The sequence below is a fragment of the Sorghum bicolor genome, chromosome 6 (genome assembly GCF_000003195.3).
Source record: "Sorghum bicolor cultivar BTx623 chromosome 6, Sorghum_bicolor_NCBIv3, whole genome shotgun sequence".
NCBI classification, from domain to species: Eukaryota; Viridiplantae; Streptophyta; class Magnoliopsida; order Poales; family Poaceae; genus Sorghum; species Sorghum bicolor.
In genome coordinates this window covers 49,199,799-49,218,239 of record NC_012875.2, presented here as the reverse complement: position 1 = coordinate 49,218,239, position 18,441 = coordinate 49,199,799, and the positions used below count along the sequence as shown (strand labels likewise).

Sequence of the window (18,441 nt, the reverse complement as noted above, 5' to 3'; positions counted from 1 at the left end):
AGAAACTGTGTTGGTTGAATAGATATCTATCGATGGGTCATGGGAAATGGCCATCCATAGATAAGTGTTGTTTTGTTCACTGGCGGTTACATATGGATATCCAGGAGTATTCTCCCGTCACATCCATAGGGTCGAACATATCATCAAATTCATGGATGGTCATATCCCATCCAACTTCGCCCTCAAACCAAAGACACCATAAACAAGTACTCCCTGTATTCTTTCCAAATTGTAAGTTGTACTCCCTCTATTTTAAATTATAAGTCCTTGTGGCTTTTCTAGATACAAGTTTTTACTATGTATCTACATATAATGTATATCTAGAGACATAATAAAACTTATATACCTATGAATACTTACAATTTGGAATGAAGGAAGCAGAAAGCCAATGTGATGGCGTGATATCCATTTCATTACCTAAGAATGATCTTACTGCTGCTGATTGTATAACAAAGCTTCCATCACACCGTGGTTGGAGTTGAAAGTAAAACTTTTCAGATTTACAACAACCAACTCGAGCTACAACCTATATCCTACAGTCCAGATCTAAATCAGTTAGAACTTTGTACTGTCAAACACTTGAGACAACCAGATCCATGGGGAGATCATCCTTTCATGCTTTGTAGCCATCACCAGCTAGATATTTGGTGATCTGTCACGACATCCAGGAACAACACTTGACTAAGAACTGCCGAGAGCCAAGTGCATAACGACAGCCATGAGGATTCCAAGGATGCAACCGGCCACAACCTGACATGTCCAAAGAGAGAATATATATATATTACTCCTAGAAGGTTGCATGTACTATCTGATTGTGGACTGCTGTCAAACTGTTGTGTCAGACAATTAGAAGAGAAATTCAATATATCAGAGGTGATAACGATGGTATAGACGATGAAGGAAATAGGCACACTTCGTTATCTGCATGTGAAAACGTTCTTAATTTCATTTGCATTTTAAGCATTTTTCAGGATAGTAGGGTAATAGGGTTTTTACACGCTGAAACTGATTGTCAATCACAGGTTAGGAATGCTGTAGCCTATAGTTACCCAGTGCATCTAACATCTTCATATTTGATAAACTGAAAAAGAACGGCCACAGAATAGTTAAAATATCAAGGGAGGTAATACAAAGCATTTAATTCAACCTGAGGAACAGTATGTCCAAGGATTTCACGCAATGGCTTTGTCTCTGATAATGGGTGTTCTTCTGGCAGCTCATAGACAATTTGATTCAGCACCTGAAAGGATTTGCATAAACAGCATAAGCATCCATCTTGCCTTGCTGTTACAGGAACTTGAAAATACCATATTGAATGAGATATTATATCTTAAAATTCTTAACGAAATAATTTTGACATTAACTGGTGACGGAGCATGTAAACATGATAGAAATATCATTTCATAAGAAAAGGTTACTTCATACTTCATGCTAGTCACATTTGAATGTCAATGAAGAATTTCAAAAGTACATTTTTTCATCCATCTTTTCAGGCATAAAGTGAAGTGTTTGGGAACAGAACAATCATCTCGGATAAGGATACTCTTCAATGACTTATTTATTAAGTTAAGTGCCCCATGAAAAGGCAAATATCATCCAGATTTTTATGCTAAAAGAAGAAAACTTATCAATGTAACTAAAGTCAAATAGCAATTTTGCAGAAAATGTTGGTGCTCTGTTTAAACACAACGCCATATATGTCATTTTAGGGTGACAGTGGCAAACCTCTGCCTGCTTCCCGGCATGTAACCGGACTCCAAAAGCATCATGCATAACCTGCAAACAAAAGTTCAAACTAAGTCAAACCAAAGGTTGCATTGATAAGAACAAGTAACAGCTAGCAAGAATGCACATCCTTGACTCACTGCAAGAAGTAGATGAACTTGAGTACTGCAATCAAAATGCAGTTCAAGCAGTAGTTTAATATGAAAAAGATTTGCAGAATACCTAGATGCACAAGAGCTAAATCAAGCTAACTATTTAGTACTCCCTCCGTTCCAAATTATAAGACGTTTTGGGTTTTCTAAATACATAGCTTTTGCTATGCACTTAGATATACACTATGTCCAAATACATAGTAAAAGCAATGTATCTAGAAAACTAGAACATCTTGTAATTTGGAATGAAGGGAGTACAAACTAGTCCAGCATTCTACAGTCTACACAACTAGACAGACAATTAAATAACGAATAAATAACTTCAATATTGTTCGCACCACGCATGCAAAGACCAGTGCAGTTGCAAAGGTTGCACTACGAAAGCCTTCTTGGATTCCCACAGACACTGCAAGTGCTGTCACTGTAGCTGAGTGGGATGATGGCATCCCTCCAGAAGCTATAAACTGTCTGGCATCCCACCGGCCATCTTTGTACCTACACCAAAGCATTGTCAGAATAAGTGTTAGGAAAAAATTTGGAATAAATAGAAATGCCATCATCAGAGTATTACACTAAAGTGATATATGGACCAAAAATCAATTTGGTTTTGATTTAGGCTTAGGCATCAACACCAGCATTTTCTATGGAGATAACAGACTCACGATCATCTAAACAAGAAGTTTACAGTGTGGGCGTCTAGAAGGCGTGCGGCTTGGACCCATCTTATGTGCTGTATTAGCCAATCTGGACTTGTAATAAAGTTCCTAGCCTTGACAGCGAGTAGTGCTAAACTTGGTCGTTGTTTGTGCTGTCCTTTTTGTAGTCTATGTTGGGTTTCAGTGGTTTTTGATCGCCTGTTGACTGAACTCTGCGCGTTCAGTTCAATCTGGCAGTTCGTTAGCTCGGTTGAGTATCAAACTATGGATTGCAAAACTTTTGTAATTCCGTTGCTTTTGGGTAATAAAATTCAATTTGGTGGAAAAAAATCCTATGCTAAGATGAATTCAATTACACAATACAAAAGGACTTTTAAATCTGTCATTAAAAAATACATATGACTAATTGATGTCTGTGAGTTTCTGCACTCCTTTTTCATATCCAAATTGATTATGACCATACAATTAGAGCAGAGCAGATCAATTCTTATAGCAAACTAGATGAGATTATGAGAACAAGGTATATGAGCGACCAAATTCCAGTTAGAATACACAGTGTTCCCAAAAAATCTGCCCTGATGCCAATTAGGTCTTTGTGTGATTGTGTCATCAAATGGTCACCAAGCAATCAATTTTGTTAACAATATCAGGCATGTCAAAAAAAATATCATTATGGTACTGTACAGCTACAAAACAGTGAGGGCAATTAAATCCAATGGCAATGGCAGGGCCTATTTTCATGCATGCACAATACACAGATACCAAAGTTACCATCTGTGTTGACCTATTCTTCCAATATACGTTAACAAGGAAGAACAAGAGTTATTTAGATTACTTACCATACCTACAGCTATTCTTTGTAACTAACAGAAACAGTATGTGACCAAATACAAACAATACAAATAAATTGACACAACCAAGCTTGTGCAACACTCTGACATGCTGGGATATGTGTTTTAGCATTCCTAATAGAACCAGAATACAGGTCTTAGAATGTACAGCCCGAAGGAGCGAGAACAACTCTTTTTTTTTGAGCGAAATATACACCAGGGGAGGCCCCCACTGTGAATTTTATTAAAACCAAAAGAGAGACAACACTGTACAAAGGATTCACAGCACGGGAAGGAGGGACTACACAATAAGCAGGCCCTGGGGAGGCAGAAGAACTAGAGTGAGAACAACTCTGGTCCCAATGCACTTCATACCTAACTCGGACAGCACAAATCTGTTCTCAGATTACCAGGAAAGACCAATAACTAATAATACAGTGACATAAATCTTTCAATAATGTCAAAGAAGAACCAGAGTAATTTCGATTGCTCACCATACTTACAGTTACAGCCATTGTGCCCTTGCAACCAACGTAAACTATGCACCCAAAAACAAATAGTCCAATCTACTCCCATCGAACATACTGGGATACTTTACAGGTTTTGGTCCATAGAGCCCTAAAGGGCGAGAAGAATTCTGGGTTCCAAAGTACTCTATACCTGAATTGCACAACACTACATATTCTAAGTGCTAACAGCAAAATGCTCCAAAGTGGTGTCTCCACTACTCCAATACAGCATATACCAAAAACAGGCAGGGAAAAAAAAATTCTCTAGTGCCCACCAAAATTGCAGTCCAATTCGCACAGCACATGCATTTGGTGTTTCTGTTACCCCTCATATACCAAATATCCTGTGGATACTTCGTGACTCCATATTTTGCACCAACATTGCCCTCCAATTCCCACAGCACATGCATTTGGTGTTTCTGTTGCCCCTCATATACAAAATATCCTGTGGATAGTTCGTGACTGCATATTTTGCAAGAGCAGATACGGCAGACCATAATAGCGTGAGGAAGTTAATCTAAATTACTGATGCAGTGAAGCTGGGGAACTACAGCTACCATGGGATTTGCAGTCTAAACACTGAAGCAGTTACAGAGGGGAGGGCGAAGCTAGAGCAAATTAATTAAAGGGCGGTGCGGGGGCAGAGACTTGTACTATACATGGTGGATATATGGTGAAATTTTAGAAAAAAAAAACTGTTTTTCCAAATTTTGGGTGTTGCATTTGCACCCACTAGCTACAAGCTAGATTCGCCCTTGACTCTAGCTGGCAAACTGAGCAACCAAACAAAAATAACCTAAAATCACTTAACACAGACAACCATGGAACACCATGAAACAAGTATGTACTTGGCGGACGATCTACGAACCCAAAAACCACGAAAATTTCACACGATTCCACTTCGGCTAAGCATTGCTCGCACGGGAGCACCGAAAGCGTAAGCAACAACGACGCGTCCACCGAGGATCCAAATCGCCGCACAGAAATGCGAGCACAACGGCGGGGCGGGGGACGACGGGGCGGAAGACGTACAACTGGCGGGGTTGACTCACCAGGTGGTGAAGAACTTGGAGGACTGCGCGACGGCGAACGCGAGGAGCGCCGCGACGAGCGGGTAGTTCACAAAGCGCGCTGCTGCGGCGGCCGTCCCCATCTCGAAGCTCCCCTCCCCTCTTCTCCCGCCGACCGACCCCGGCGGAGTACCCTCCCTGCCGCGGAAGATGCGAATCCGCCGCGAGGAAGCAACTGCGAGGGACGAGGAGGCTTCTGGGTTTGCAATTTGATTTTGACGAGCGCCTCGCCGACGCTTCTGGCTGTCGTATAGTCGTAGGTGGTTCTTGTGCCTTCCCCACGCATTCTTCCTTCTTCGCCCTTTTTCTAATTTCTTCTTCCCCTTTATTTCTCTCCCTTGTAAATATAAATGCCGCCGTAATACGGTACAGCTCCGTTACGTTACGCGCTTGCACGTACGGTACGAACTACGACTGTCCAGCCTGGACAAAAAATGTTTTGTGTTCTTGTAGGGCCTATTTCGTTGATTCCTTTGGGGTAGCAGTACACGTCCACGACAAGTTTCATTTTTTTTTTGCAAAATAGATATAATAATACTTTCCTTTATTTAATAATTATTATCTAATTATAAACTAACTAAGTCAAAATTTTATCTCGTAAATTATAAACAAACTGTGTAATTAATTATTTTTATCTATATTTAATACTTTATATATGTATTGCAAGTGATTAAAAAAACTTTGCAAAAAATTTGGGACTAATGTTTAGGAACTGCTCTGCTTCATGTTTTTCAGCTCCACTCCACGTTTTTTTAGCCAAACGGTTTCAGTTCTACGCACTCAGTTCGAGAAAAAAGAGTGAAGTTGTGAAAGCACCTAAAAAGATACTCTACAAACTCTAATTTTTTGTAGAGCTGCTCCATAGTGAAACTTGTGGAGGAGAGTTCGCGGAGCAATGGCAAACAAGCGTCACTATAATAACTCCCTAAAACTGGTCCGCGCCTCCGTGGCCCTTCTGGCTGGATATGCTCCAGAGTCCAGTCGCTAGATTCGGACCGAAGAATATGCTGGCTCCACTGAATTCCGCAGGTGATCAGTCAGAACTATTGTGTTAACATCGAGTCTTCAAGGTTTTAAATCTCTAGCTATAGGCCTATAGCTGCCGCTCCTCTAACTATAGCTGTTTAAGAAGAATTTAACTATAATTTTTATATACAATTTAGCCGTTAATTGCTACTATAGCCGGCTATTTCACGTTTTAGGAGATATAAGAAGATTGCTAAAGATCTTAGCCGGCGATGTTAAACACTAGTTAACCTGTTGCTCTCGCTTGCTGCTACCAAGAACGCTGCACTGATGTCTCCAGGCATCATAAACAACGAAACGATTTGGCCTTGTTTAGTTCCGAACTGAAAAGTTTTCCGAACTGTAACACTTTTATTTTTATTTGACAAATATTATCTAATCATAGAGTAACTAGATTTAAAAGATTCATCTCGTGATTTACAGGTAAACTGTGTAATTAGTTTTTATTTTTATTTTTATTTAATACTCCATGCATGTGGCGTAAGATTCAATGTGACAGAAAATCTTGAAAAAAAAAATTGGTTTTTGGCGTGAACTAAACAAGGCCCAAGATGTGCATCTGATCGTCCCACCAGCTTTTTACAAATGATTTCATCCCATCCGCGAAGCCAGACGCCGAACAAATTATGGGCAGGCACATGGTCAGCCGCCTGCAGCGTCTCGTCTCATCCATCCAGACAGCTCGCAGGTCCACAGCCGTGCCAAGCGAGCGATCGAAAGATGCGTGTTCACTTCTTCGGACCAGATCTATAACGAATATAGGAACTGCAAGACCCACCAGCCGCTTTGGACCGGGTAGCTTGTCTGGCAATGATGGCAACGAAACGAAGCACATTGCGATCGACGGCATGTGGCCAAGCATCGATTGTGGCAACCCAAGTACCGAGAGCAGTGATGGATAAACGATGGATCTGGAACTCTTGATCGCACACAGCTTCTAATCTCCAGCCGTGGTGAACAACATTTTTCACGGTCAAGCATATACTACCCTCATCGATCGCTGCCTTTGCTTTTACAGTGATGGGTCATGGCTATGCATCATTGCTTCCTGAACAGACCTAGCCTTTGTTTCGTTTGCAAAAAAAAATTTGCAAAATAAATACCGTAGCAATTTTGTTTGTATTTGATAAATATTGCCCAATTATAGACTAACTAGGTTCAAAAAATTCGTCTCGTAAATTTTAGACAAACTATACAATTAGTTATTTTTTTAATCTATATTTAATATTTTATGTATGTGTAGAAAGATTCGATATGACAGGGATCCGAAAAGTTTTTAAAATTTTTGAGAAACTATATAAATAAGGCCCTACCATCGTTTTCCCCCTTTTCTTCACGTGGCTCCCTACTAACCTTACCACACACACATGGCGGAAGTCTAGCCAGCTTGGTTGACACTTGGCAGTAGTGTTGGCAATGGGTAAATCCCCATCGGGTATGAACTCCCCAGACCCATCCCCGTGACAACAATATGACACCACGGGTATCCCCATATACAGTGATGGGTGGGGGAATTTCTCCAGACCCATATGGGTGGGTAAATTAGACCCGGCGGGTCACCCATACCCGCCAAACATCAGCAATTCACAAGCACCAGTCACGTAGTAGCAATTCACAAGCATCGTCACATAGCCACCTCACCATATACCTAGCAAATAGTAACATAATAATTTCTGCTGCAACCACTAGTAACAACACCATAATAGTTCATTGTCCATACAAATCACGTAGTAGAGAGTAGTACTTTTGTAGCGCTACATAGGGTTTCAGTGTATGGGCTGCCCGTGGACTGGTGGCTGGTGGGCTTCTTTAGTTTTGGGCTGGGTATTTTTCACCCATGGGTAAATGGGTATGGGGACTGCTAGAACGTCCCCATACCCGCGTACCCAATGGGTGAAGGGTTTGCTCCGTTTGTGTACCCATGGGTACTGGTTTCACTCCATATCGGTACCCTAATAGAGTAAATACCCATCGGGTCGCGGGTCGCGGGCCCCATTGACATCTTTACTTGGCAGCATCAGCGTTGCTTGAATAAATATCGCTGCCCAGCGACCACAAGTCTGATGGCAAACAACGATAGCGGTTCATGGCACGATGTATACGGCCTTTTAGTTCCCAAAAGTTATCTAAAATTTTTTAAGACTTCATATCATATCGAATCTTACGGCACATACATGAAGCATTAAATATAGACGAAAACAAAAATTAATTGTGAGACTAATCTTTTAAACCTAGTTATTTCATGATTAGATAATATTTATTAAATACAAAAGTGCTACAGTATTTAGAACAAAAAAGTTTTACAAACTGAACAAATCATTTTAGAATGCCTGTGTATCAACTGCGGACTAGCTGGGAAGAAGGCACGAACATGTGCAAGCTCTCTTATCATTTTCGTTCTACTCGGTACAGCACACGCACCCAGTGAAAGTGAAGGCAACTGATCCCAATTGCCGTGCCGATGAGTACTACAATGCTACTCTCCTTTTCCCACGAATTTGACTAGTTCGGCTTTGGCAGCTTCCATAACCACTGGGAAATCAACCTCCACATAGAGTCCCCTGCCAACCCAAATTTCAGCCAGTGAGGAACATAATTATGCTGCATTCGGTTGCCATGGTTTTGGCCCAGGAACTATTCCAGGTTATCTAAACCATGAGGGAAAAATCGGATCAACCGCACGAGCCGTGGGAAGGCAAAGATAGACATGAGACCCTAGTCACCGCGCAACGGGAACGATGCAGTGTTCCACGTTCCGAGAACGAGCGTTCGGGACGGGAACGCGGAAACGAAATCGCTCCCACAGTCGTTCCCGTTTCCGGTTTGTCGTTCCTCGATCCGTCGTTCCGGGAACTCCGGTGACTATGCATGAGACTATGAGAGGGAGATCATACTGACCCTGACGGTCATCTCGGGGACTTGAAGATCATACTGATCAATGTAAACCGCCGTCCTCTCCGGAACAAAGTCGCTCAGCTTCATTCCATTGTACTCGATCTCTCCCGTCACCTTGAGATTATTGCTGGCGCTGACCAGCTTCCCTGCGAGTGCCTTGAAGAGGGTGGTCTTGTCTACTTCCATTATTGCGTTGATGAAAAATTTTCAACTCCATTATTGCATGGGCAATCAGGCCTTGTTCAGTTTTCAATTTTTTTTGTTTTCGCGTTCTGTAACACTTTTGTTTTTATTTGGCAAAGATTGTCTAATCATAGAGTAACTAAGCTCAAAAGATTCATCTCGCGATTTACAGTCAAACTGTGCAATTAGTTTTTGTTTTCATCTATATTTAATATTCCATATATGTGCCGCAAGATTTGATGTGACGGTAAATCTTAAAAAAATTTGGTAGTTTTTTAAACTAAACAAGGTCCTAGTTTGATTATATAGGTAGCCCGCCTTACACTTTTATGGCGGATTCGGCTCCTGGTGCTGCAGTTTTCAGCAGCACAGCTCATTTTGCAAACATTTTATGTTGGTCCCTAGGATCCCCAGCTAGCTTACCAGCACAGCACACCCACACACTCACTTTGGCTAGAGGTAGAAGCAAAGTTCAAGAAGGCGTTAGGCGGTGACCCATAACCTAGAGCCTAGGCGAGCCTAGGCGTTTCCAAGGCGGTGGCTAGGCGGTGACTAATACATGCATATATACTTAAAAGAAAAGAAAAAAGAAGATAAATGGTCAATATTGGAGAGAAAGAGGAGAAGAAGGCCCGGTTAAAAGCCCAAGTAGTAAGCCCTGTAACCCCACCAACACTTATCCCCTCATCTCTCTCTCTCTCTCTCTCTCTCTCTCTCTCTCTCTCTCGAAGACGCGAACTCTTTTGCTCGAGTCCACCATCTCGCCCAAACTGCTGCCTCCTTCCCCATCGGCCGCCGCTATCGCCGCCCCCGTCGATGTTGCCACCTCCACCCACCGCCGCCACCTCCACCCACGCCGCCCCATGCGTACCTGCCTTGGCGGGTCTACCTGTTGTGACCGCCTAACATCGCCTCGGGTCTACCTGTTGTGACCGCCTAACATCGCCTGATGAGCTGCTTCTATTGTGCTCCCGCCTCCTCAAGAGACTCTCTTCCTCCTTGACGGCAGAGGTGCGGGTGCTCCCGCCGCCACATCCCTTCACAGGCCTCCTTAGGACGCTCGAGTAGCTCTCATCCAGAGTCGTTACTATTGTGTCGCGCGAGAACGAAGAGGACAAGACCAGTGGAGGGACATCACCTATCCCCCCTCTACACGCGCTGCCGCCGCCACTCGCACCCGCCGCCACCCGCACGCACCTCCTCCCCCACCGACGCCGCCTAGGGGTCCGCCTACCCCCCTAGGCAAGACGGACATCCTCCGACTTGCAACTAGGCACCGCCTTTTTGAACTTTGGGTAGAAGAAGGGGTGAGCACTGCTAGCCGCAGCAGCAGCTCTCGAATGTGGCAACTAAACTGCATGTTTCCATCGCCTTGTGGTAGTATATATACAAACTACAAGTACCATGCAAGGTACAATTACTCCTATGTCCTATAGAACATGGCTGATATCAGCCCACTACTTGGTATGGCTGAGGTATGCCAATAACTATTGTACTAACTAGTGCTAGATATGGCCTATAGACTTACTGCTACAGCAATTAGGACAGCTGAGACTTGACTGAATGCCAACACTGCTGTGCAGCAAAACAAAGAGAGGTCAGCAGCAGATTATGTCATACATTTTACAGCAACTCAAATCTTTTGCACAAAAGGAGCACAACAGAACCCCAGCATGACATTTGACAAGGGTGTAAAGCGTACTGCTCCATCAAAGCAAACAAAAAAAAAAGGTTACTTTAACTACAAGACATTCCATCGTCCATCCCTCACTCCTCCGGCATCAGGATTACTTAGGATATCACCAAAGCCCATAGGCACTGAAGTGCTTCACCCTGAACTTCCACTCTCCCTTGGCAGCGTCGAAGGACACAAACTCTGCACCCTGCTCCTCGGCCTTCTTCACCAGCATCTCCCTGTACCTCTCCACCCTTGCCCCCTCGCAGTACTGCTCCCCAGTCTTCTTGTTCACACACTTGATGTTCAGAAGAGTCACCTCTGCAGCTTTGTTCAGCCCCTCACCCACCGGGGGCTTCTTGCTGTCGTCCTTGTACACAATCACCTCCCGGTTGTTGAACTCCACGATTGACTCTAGATCTAGGCACCTCACGTCAGTCTCCCCAAAAAACTTGATGCTGCCGTAGCCATGTCGCCCCACAACAAAGTCCCTCACCTGACCACAGTAACCTGCCTGTGCACGTTCTTTGGCCGCAATCTCCTCTATACTAGGCTCTGTGAAGTAATCTGCACGTGGAAGCTTAGGCAATAGCCTCTCGACTGAAGTAACATTCCCATTCTCATGCTGAGCCATGGCCCTGGCCTCATGCTGATTGTTGTTTTCCACTGCAGGAGGCCTGCTGCTTGGTGACATGGCAGACTTACCACGCTCACTTTCAGTGGAAGCATCTGCACAACTTAATGAGATCAGTAACTGACATTTGCCTTTGCTGCGGAAAATATCGATATGAGAATTCTAGTACTGTAATGAAAAGATTTACCCTCATATTTGTTCAAATAAGTGGCATTCTTCAAAGTCAATTGCCGGTCCGTTTCTCTCCGTGAAGGCCACTGCTCAATTGGACGAATTACCAGATTCCTTGGGTTCTCTCTAGGGATGAAAAAAGCATCCGCCTTCGGTGTTGCTGGAGATTCTTCATCCTCAGCAAAGAATGGAACCTATATTGGAATAAAAAAGAAACTGAGCAATGTGTTCAATGGTTTCCCAATGGCTTCCAAAAGCTCCATTAAGAAACATAAAATGAAACTTTGAAGTTATTCTTGTTGCCCAAGAACACAAGTAGATCTCAGATTAGGGTAAGCCCAGAGGGCAGCTTGGCCATAGGCCGCTTGGATTGAATCTGAAGTTTGCAAAGACTTTGGGATACAAGATGGTCTGCCACTGCTTATATAGAGCAAAGTGGCTTCACCTACTCTAGCATATTCCTACTGCATAAAGCAGATGCTTACTTGGTGCTAAGACACCTGAAACTATCTAGACAGTGAATGGTAAAGACAGTAAAGTAAGATACAAGCAGCTAGGCTTAACTATCAATTCTATTCTTATAGGTCCAGTCATTCATTACCTTGCCATCAGATATTGGATTATATTTTCTCGGCAGCAGTTTTATCCTTCTCTGTGACAAATGCCTAGGAACCGCCATGGACAATGCTCTACTTTGAAGAGGCTTCTCAGCAACCTGTAGAACAGTAAGAAGTTGCAATCAAGCACCCCTTCATATGCCGACATGCGGTACCTGGCTACCTGCTTATGGTACCTTTAGTACCACACCTTCCTAATTAACAAATCATCTTGCTACTATCTCTACTGTCCACCTACTCTACATAAACAATTGAAAATGCTTAAAACTAACCGGCAAACTTGATATCCCATATTGAACTGATGGTGAAGATCCACCATTCCCAATGGACATCTGAGGCATTGCTGGAAGCGTCCCAAATGGATTTGAAACAGGAGCAGGCTGCATGACCATACTGGATTGGCTAGGAGTTCTGTGTAAAAATGCAACAGGATACACCATGTTAAACTAAATAATATATTACCCTAGGCAAAAGAAAAAAAGGAATCATATGTGTTGCCAAAACTCATTTGTGAATTATAATCTAGGCTAAAACCATGCTCTTCAACTACAGACATAAATCTGGCAGCCTCATGGCATCAAATATAAGCTGGTCTCCTTGAACAATCAAGTTTTTTCTCTTCTTTGCCTACACCATTCTCCACATTAGACTGATCATAATATTGTTTTTCCTTCACCTTGTTATAACTAATCAGTGTTTTAATCCATCAAAAGGAAATTACTAAATAGGAAATGGATAATCATGTGCATTTGAAAAATAGCAGAAGATCATACGGCTGTCCCATCAAGGCCTGATTCGTAGTGTTGGAAAAACCAGGGAATCCACCTGTAGAAGGTGCTGTATCCATGCAGGCATGCATTTGAACATAAGTTAAGCCCAAAATAGTCTTTGAAAGATAAAGTGTAAAAAGAAGAGAGGTTTATATAAAATACTGACCTGGTTGAGTCGGAGGAGGTTGGAAGGAGAATATGTTCGAAGTTTGAGCAGGGGCTGATGGTTGAAATGTTGACTGGATCATTAGAAGCAAAATAAATTAAGTACTAATAAATAAGAAACAATAACAAGAATCTAGTAATAAAATATGAGGACAAAGACAAAGCATGCTTACTGTTTGAAAAAGTGAAGGACCGCTACTGCTAAACAGATTGCCAGGATTAGTTGAGCCAAATAGGCTCCCAGAGGAGAAAGCTGGTGTACTTGATATCGGTTGAGCAAATGCTGAGGAAAATAGTGGGGCTGGGGCTGATTGAGTGTTAGACAATGATGAGCCAGTGCCGAATGAACTTAGATTATTCGTCATTGATGTGCCAAATAATGACGATGTAGCAGGAGCAGGATTGGTATTTCCAAATAATGATGGCGAATTATTAGCTGGAAATGTAGAAACACCCGTTTGCCCAAACATTGTTGTACTAGAGGATGATGTGAATGGGCTTGAACTGCTGAATGAAGTAATAGTTGGAGAAGGCTTAGGAGCAAATGGATTGTTTGGGTTTGTGGCAGGCGGGTTAAATGGATTGCTTGTCGGAGCAAAAGCGTTCTGTTGTGATGATGGAAAGCTAGGTGCCGCTGCTGGAGTTCCAGAAGGGTTTGGTCCACCTGCAAGTACAAATATTAAGAGTGTTGCATATGTTTCACAAGAAAAAATTTCAATTTACGTGGACCAATGAAATCCAGCAATAATATAATAAATAATAAACAATTAATGAAGGGTATAGCAGCATGTTTTCTTTGTCAATTCAATTCATATTTCAATGTGTATCATAAGCCAGGGTATAACATAATAGTCACTCCAGCTCATGCAAAAACAAGCATGACAAGAATACACAGAAGTAAAGTATAGTTTAGAAGGGGTTTGCAAATCAAGCAAAATGATCGATCCCAAACAAACAATTTTCCTCACCCTTGTCTCCACGCTGATAGTCTTCCCACCTCAATTCTTCATGACTCTTGTCTTTGTATTCAGGCATCGCTGATATGGAATCAAGTTTTGCAGCAGGCTGAGTACCACTAGTAGCACTATCAACATCTGGTGTTTGAGCATAAGGTTTTATTCTGGTTCCTCCAGCTTGATTAGCAAATTGTGGTTGCCCAAAAGCTGGCGCTGCTGTCTGTGACCCTGAAACTCAAAGGGAACAAACAATTGGTGAAACAGGTATAAGATGACCTGGACAGTGTCAAAACAGTTAAAAAGAAAGATTTGCAATAAAATAGGTCTGCTGGAGTAAGAAAGAACAAAAAAAATCAATAAATATCAACTGCTACATCATATGTACTCAGACAACAATTCAGTGACCATTTTACATCATAACTAGCTCAAATAAGGTGAACATCCAATGGGAAAACCTACCAAATGCAGGAGCTGCTGCACCAAAAGGTGACGGAGTTGCTCCAAAGGGAGTGCTACCAGAGGAAACTGCTGTTTGTCCAAAAGATGGTGAAGAGCCAAAACTGAAGGCACTAGTTGATGTGCCAAATGAAGGTGTGCTTGAAGATCCAAAACCCGGAGTAGTGCTACTCACACCAAATGTTGTGGTCCCTGAAGTTCCAAAACCAGTAGCAGATGTACCAAAGGCTGTAGAACCAAACGTTGGGGTGCTAGAAGCACCGAATAAAGATGTTGATGCTGAACCAAATGCTGGGGTAGTCGTGGCACCGAAGGCCGGTGTAGTTGTGGTGCCAAAGGCTGGTGTAGTTGTACCAAATGCCGGCGTAGTTGTGGTACCAAATGCCGGTGTAGTCGTGGTACCAAATGTCGGTGTAGTCGTGGTACCAAATGCCGGTGTAGTTGATGCACCAAAAGTGCTGCTGCCAAATGTTGGTTGTGTTTGCTGGAATGTGCTACCAAAAGGACTTGACTGGCTAGGAGATGATCCAAACCCCCCAAAACTTGGCTTCTGTCCAAACAAAGATCCTACAACATGCGCAGAGCAGGGATATGACATCACATATAGTACAGCAGATCTTGTTAGGACAACCTAGTGACAAATAAACTGGCTAGCTATTTAGAACAAATGTAGCATGCAGAGAAATGCAAAAATAAATAAAACTTGTAAGATATGGGCGAAACTGCCAATGGCACATCTGTTCCAGTGTGTAAGAAGTTATTTTTTTCCTAACAAAAAAGAACAATTACGCATAAAACTTGCATCATTAATTAGACAATCTAGAAAGTGGCTTCGTCTGACAATCTAGTATGATCAGCATGGCGAACCAGCAAGAGAGCCAGAGAGGAAAGCAACTGAGAATGCATAGTACATACCAGAGGATGTGGCACCAAAGGCAGGAGTGGGGGATGCACCAAAGGCAGGAGTGGGGGATGCACCAAAAGCTGGTGTGGAGCTCCCAAACGGAGAGGAGGCTGGGGTGCCAAATGTGGGAGGGGACTGCTGCTGGCCAAAGGCACCAGTGGATGTTGTGCCGAATGCGGGAGTGGATTGCTGCTGACCAAAGGCACCAGTGGATGTAGTTGCAAAGAGCGAGCTTCCAGTCTGTGCCCCAAAAGTTGTCGTTGGGCTGCCAAATGGTTTTGGGGCAAAGGGATTGTTGGCAGCAGTGGAAGACTGGCCGAATCCCTGCGGAGTTCCAAATGAGGTCTGGCCAAATGGGCTGGTGGACGACTGCCCGAATGCTGCAATGAAGATAGCATACACGAGAGGTGAGAAGATAATCAACATTGCAAAAAAGAAAACTGAAAAAAAAAGTATACTCTCTATGCAGACATGTAAGGGCTTGCAGCAAGGAAAACTTACAATCCTAATCAGGTATTGCATTGTACCAGCTAGTATATATTATACAAATATAAATGAAAAAATGATGACGACTGAAGCATTCTTCTATTTTATTTGCAAGTAGATAAAAGAGTTTGGTTAGGTGTTCCATGGATCTTTGAAGTTCAGACTGCAAGTGGCCTATTTGATTGAAACAGAAACGGAACCCTAGTGTGCGGCGGCATATAGACAATCCAACGAAATACATGAAATCGAATAATCAATCGAACGGGAAGGAAGCGCAACAGTAGCAATATATACATACATACATACGAGAACGGAATCGAGGATATAAAAGCAAGGTCATGGAATCCAAATGTGATGGAATCGACGAGAATAGGAGGGGATTTGGGGGGGTGAGCGCTTACGGTTGGTGGAGCCGAACATGGCTGCCGATGCTTATTGTCTTCTAGCGTGAAGGTAGTACCGACGCGACTCGATCACCAGGGGCGACGGCGGAGGCGGAGGCGGCGGCGGCGCGGTGTGGTCTGGCTCTGGTTCTGGGTCTAGCGCTCTTCTCTCTCTCTCTCTCTCTCTCTCTCTCTCTCTCTCGGCGAGGGGAAGGGGAAAGGGATCTGCCTGGAGATGCTTGACGGTTCTGTCTCAATGAAGGGTGGGCCCTTGATGCGCCGCGGCTTTTATACGAAACAGTACGTAGAGCGTAGCTTACATCCGACGCTTTTCCCCGCGGCGTATAGCGTTGCTTCCACGCGGCCGGACATCATCCCAAACTCCTTACGGGCCCCTTCGTTGGTGGGCTGGAATTGTCTGAAACAGTTTAAGGCCTTTGTACTAGGCTGAAAATGTTCCGGGCCAAAACTGCCTAATCGAACGGGCCTTAGATAATAACATTATTGTAATTGTTGCTAATGATTTACCCAGATGAGTAATGAGTAAACTCTGCCCAGATTCCAAAAAAAAAAAAATACCGCACAGAATGCAGCAGCGGGACGGGGCGGAAGACGTACTCCCTCCATCCCACTTGTATTAAAAAAAAATTATATAAACATAGTCAAACTTAAGTTATTTTTGAAATTTTTATTAATAAACCAAGCCACGATAAAAAAAATAATATTTTGCATAAATTTTTGAATAAGACAAGTGGTAAACTTGGTATCAAAAAATTAAACATCTTATAATTTAAGATGGATCAAGTAGAAGTGATGGTTGACTCACCAAATGGTGAAGAACTTGGACGACTATGTGACGGCGAACACAATGAGCGCCGCGACAAGCGGGTCGTTCACCAAACACACAGCAGCAGCGGCCATCTCTGGCTCGAAGCTCCACTCCCCTCTTCTCCTCCCGCCAGCCGGTGGAGTACCTTCCCTGCCGAGAAAGATGTGAATCTGCCATGTGGAAGCAATCGTGAAGGGAGGGAGGGAGAATCAGAGAGAGAGAGGACGAGGAGGCTTCTGGCTTTAAGCTGATTTGATTTGACGATTTCCTCAGCGCTTTTTTCTTCGTTGCATATATAATTGTATGCTAGGTAAATGTCCGTGCATTGTGATGACAACAAGAAAAAACATAAGATTACGTGTTTTATCGTGTAAGTAAATAATATCACATCATAATCTAGTATGCAATAAAATAGTTCTACTTAACTGTGTCTGACCACATAATCAATGTCGAAGACCTCATAAAAAATGTTGAGGAATGAAAATATAACTTTGATCAAACATCATGGCACTAATGAAATCAACATTGATTATTAATTGTAAGCTATCGCTAGTGGCACTCATAAACGGTTAGCCACGTCAAATAAAATGTGTTAGCAACAATCACTTGGCTCCTATGGGAAGAGAACCTCCTTGCAGTAACAAGACAATCTTGCCCTTCAAATTAGGGGTGAAAGTGGTCCGATCCATTTCAAATCTAAATTTTAAGGATATGGATGAGTGTTTTTAATATTCGTGCGGATATAGATAATCCGAATTTGATTATATGTGGATGCAATGTAGGATATAGGATTAGCAAAATCCAACGAATAAGCTATATCCGATAATTGAATGCGGATTATCAACGCTTATAATAGGATAATCTGAATATTTTAAGAAACTCAAGTGACAAGAATATAAGTCAGCTCACTCCATCACATAAACGTTATTATATTGTAGTCAACAACAAGCTTGTCATTTGCAGGCTAGTACATTGAAATTACCAATGATGAAAGAATCATCTTCTACCAAAAGGGAGAACTAGTACATGACAAAGAGAGAAGGCAAAGTTTTGCCTAAGGCCCTATTTAGTTCCCCACTCAAAGATTTTTCATCCATCCCATCGAATCTTTGGACATATGCATAGAACATTAAATATAGATAAAATTATAAAAAAATAAACTAATTACACAGTTTGATTGAAAATCGCAAGACAAATCTTTTAAGCCTAGTTAGTCTATGATTAGCCTTAAGTGCTACAGTAACTCACATGTGCTAATGATAGATTAATTATTCTTAATAGATTTGTCTTGCAGTTTCCAGATAAACTATGTAATTTATTTTTTTTATTAATTTCTAAAAACCTCTCCC

The 18,441-nt window shown here is 42.5% G+C and overlaps 2 protein-coding genes across 2 annotated transcripts; both read right to left on the bottom strand.

Moving 5' to 3' along the window:
• Positions 322–5,260, bottom strand: LOC8073688 (uncharacterized membrane protein YuiD). The gene is made up of 5 exons (XM_002446651.2): positions 4,925–5,260; positions 2,216–2,372; positions 1,726–1,776; positions 1,148–1,240; positions 322–750 (listed from the first exon to the last, which is right to left on the bottom strand). Exons 1-5 carry the CDS (start codon positions 5,023–5,025, stop codon positions 682–684), a joined length of 471 nt encoding a protein of 156 aa, XP_002446696.1. The 5' UTR covers positions 5,026–5,260; the 3' UTR covers positions 322–681.
• Positions 10,602–16,519, bottom strand: LOC8073687 (nuclear pore complex protein NUP98A). Its single transcript, XM_002446650.2, has 11 exons — positions 16,282–16,519; positions 15,406–15,774; positions 14,494–15,057; positions 14,047–14,262; positions 13,252–13,742; positions 13,080–13,152; positions 12,917–12,980; positions 12,416–12,554; positions 12,128–12,241; positions 11,543–11,720; positions 10,602–11,450 (listed from the first exon to the last, which is right to left on the bottom strand). Exons 1-11 carry the CDS (start codon positions 16,298–16,300, stop codon positions 10,846–10,848), a joined length of 2,832 nt encoding a protein of 943 aa, XP_002446695.1. The 5' UTR covers positions 16,301–16,519; the 3' UTR covers positions 10,602–10,845.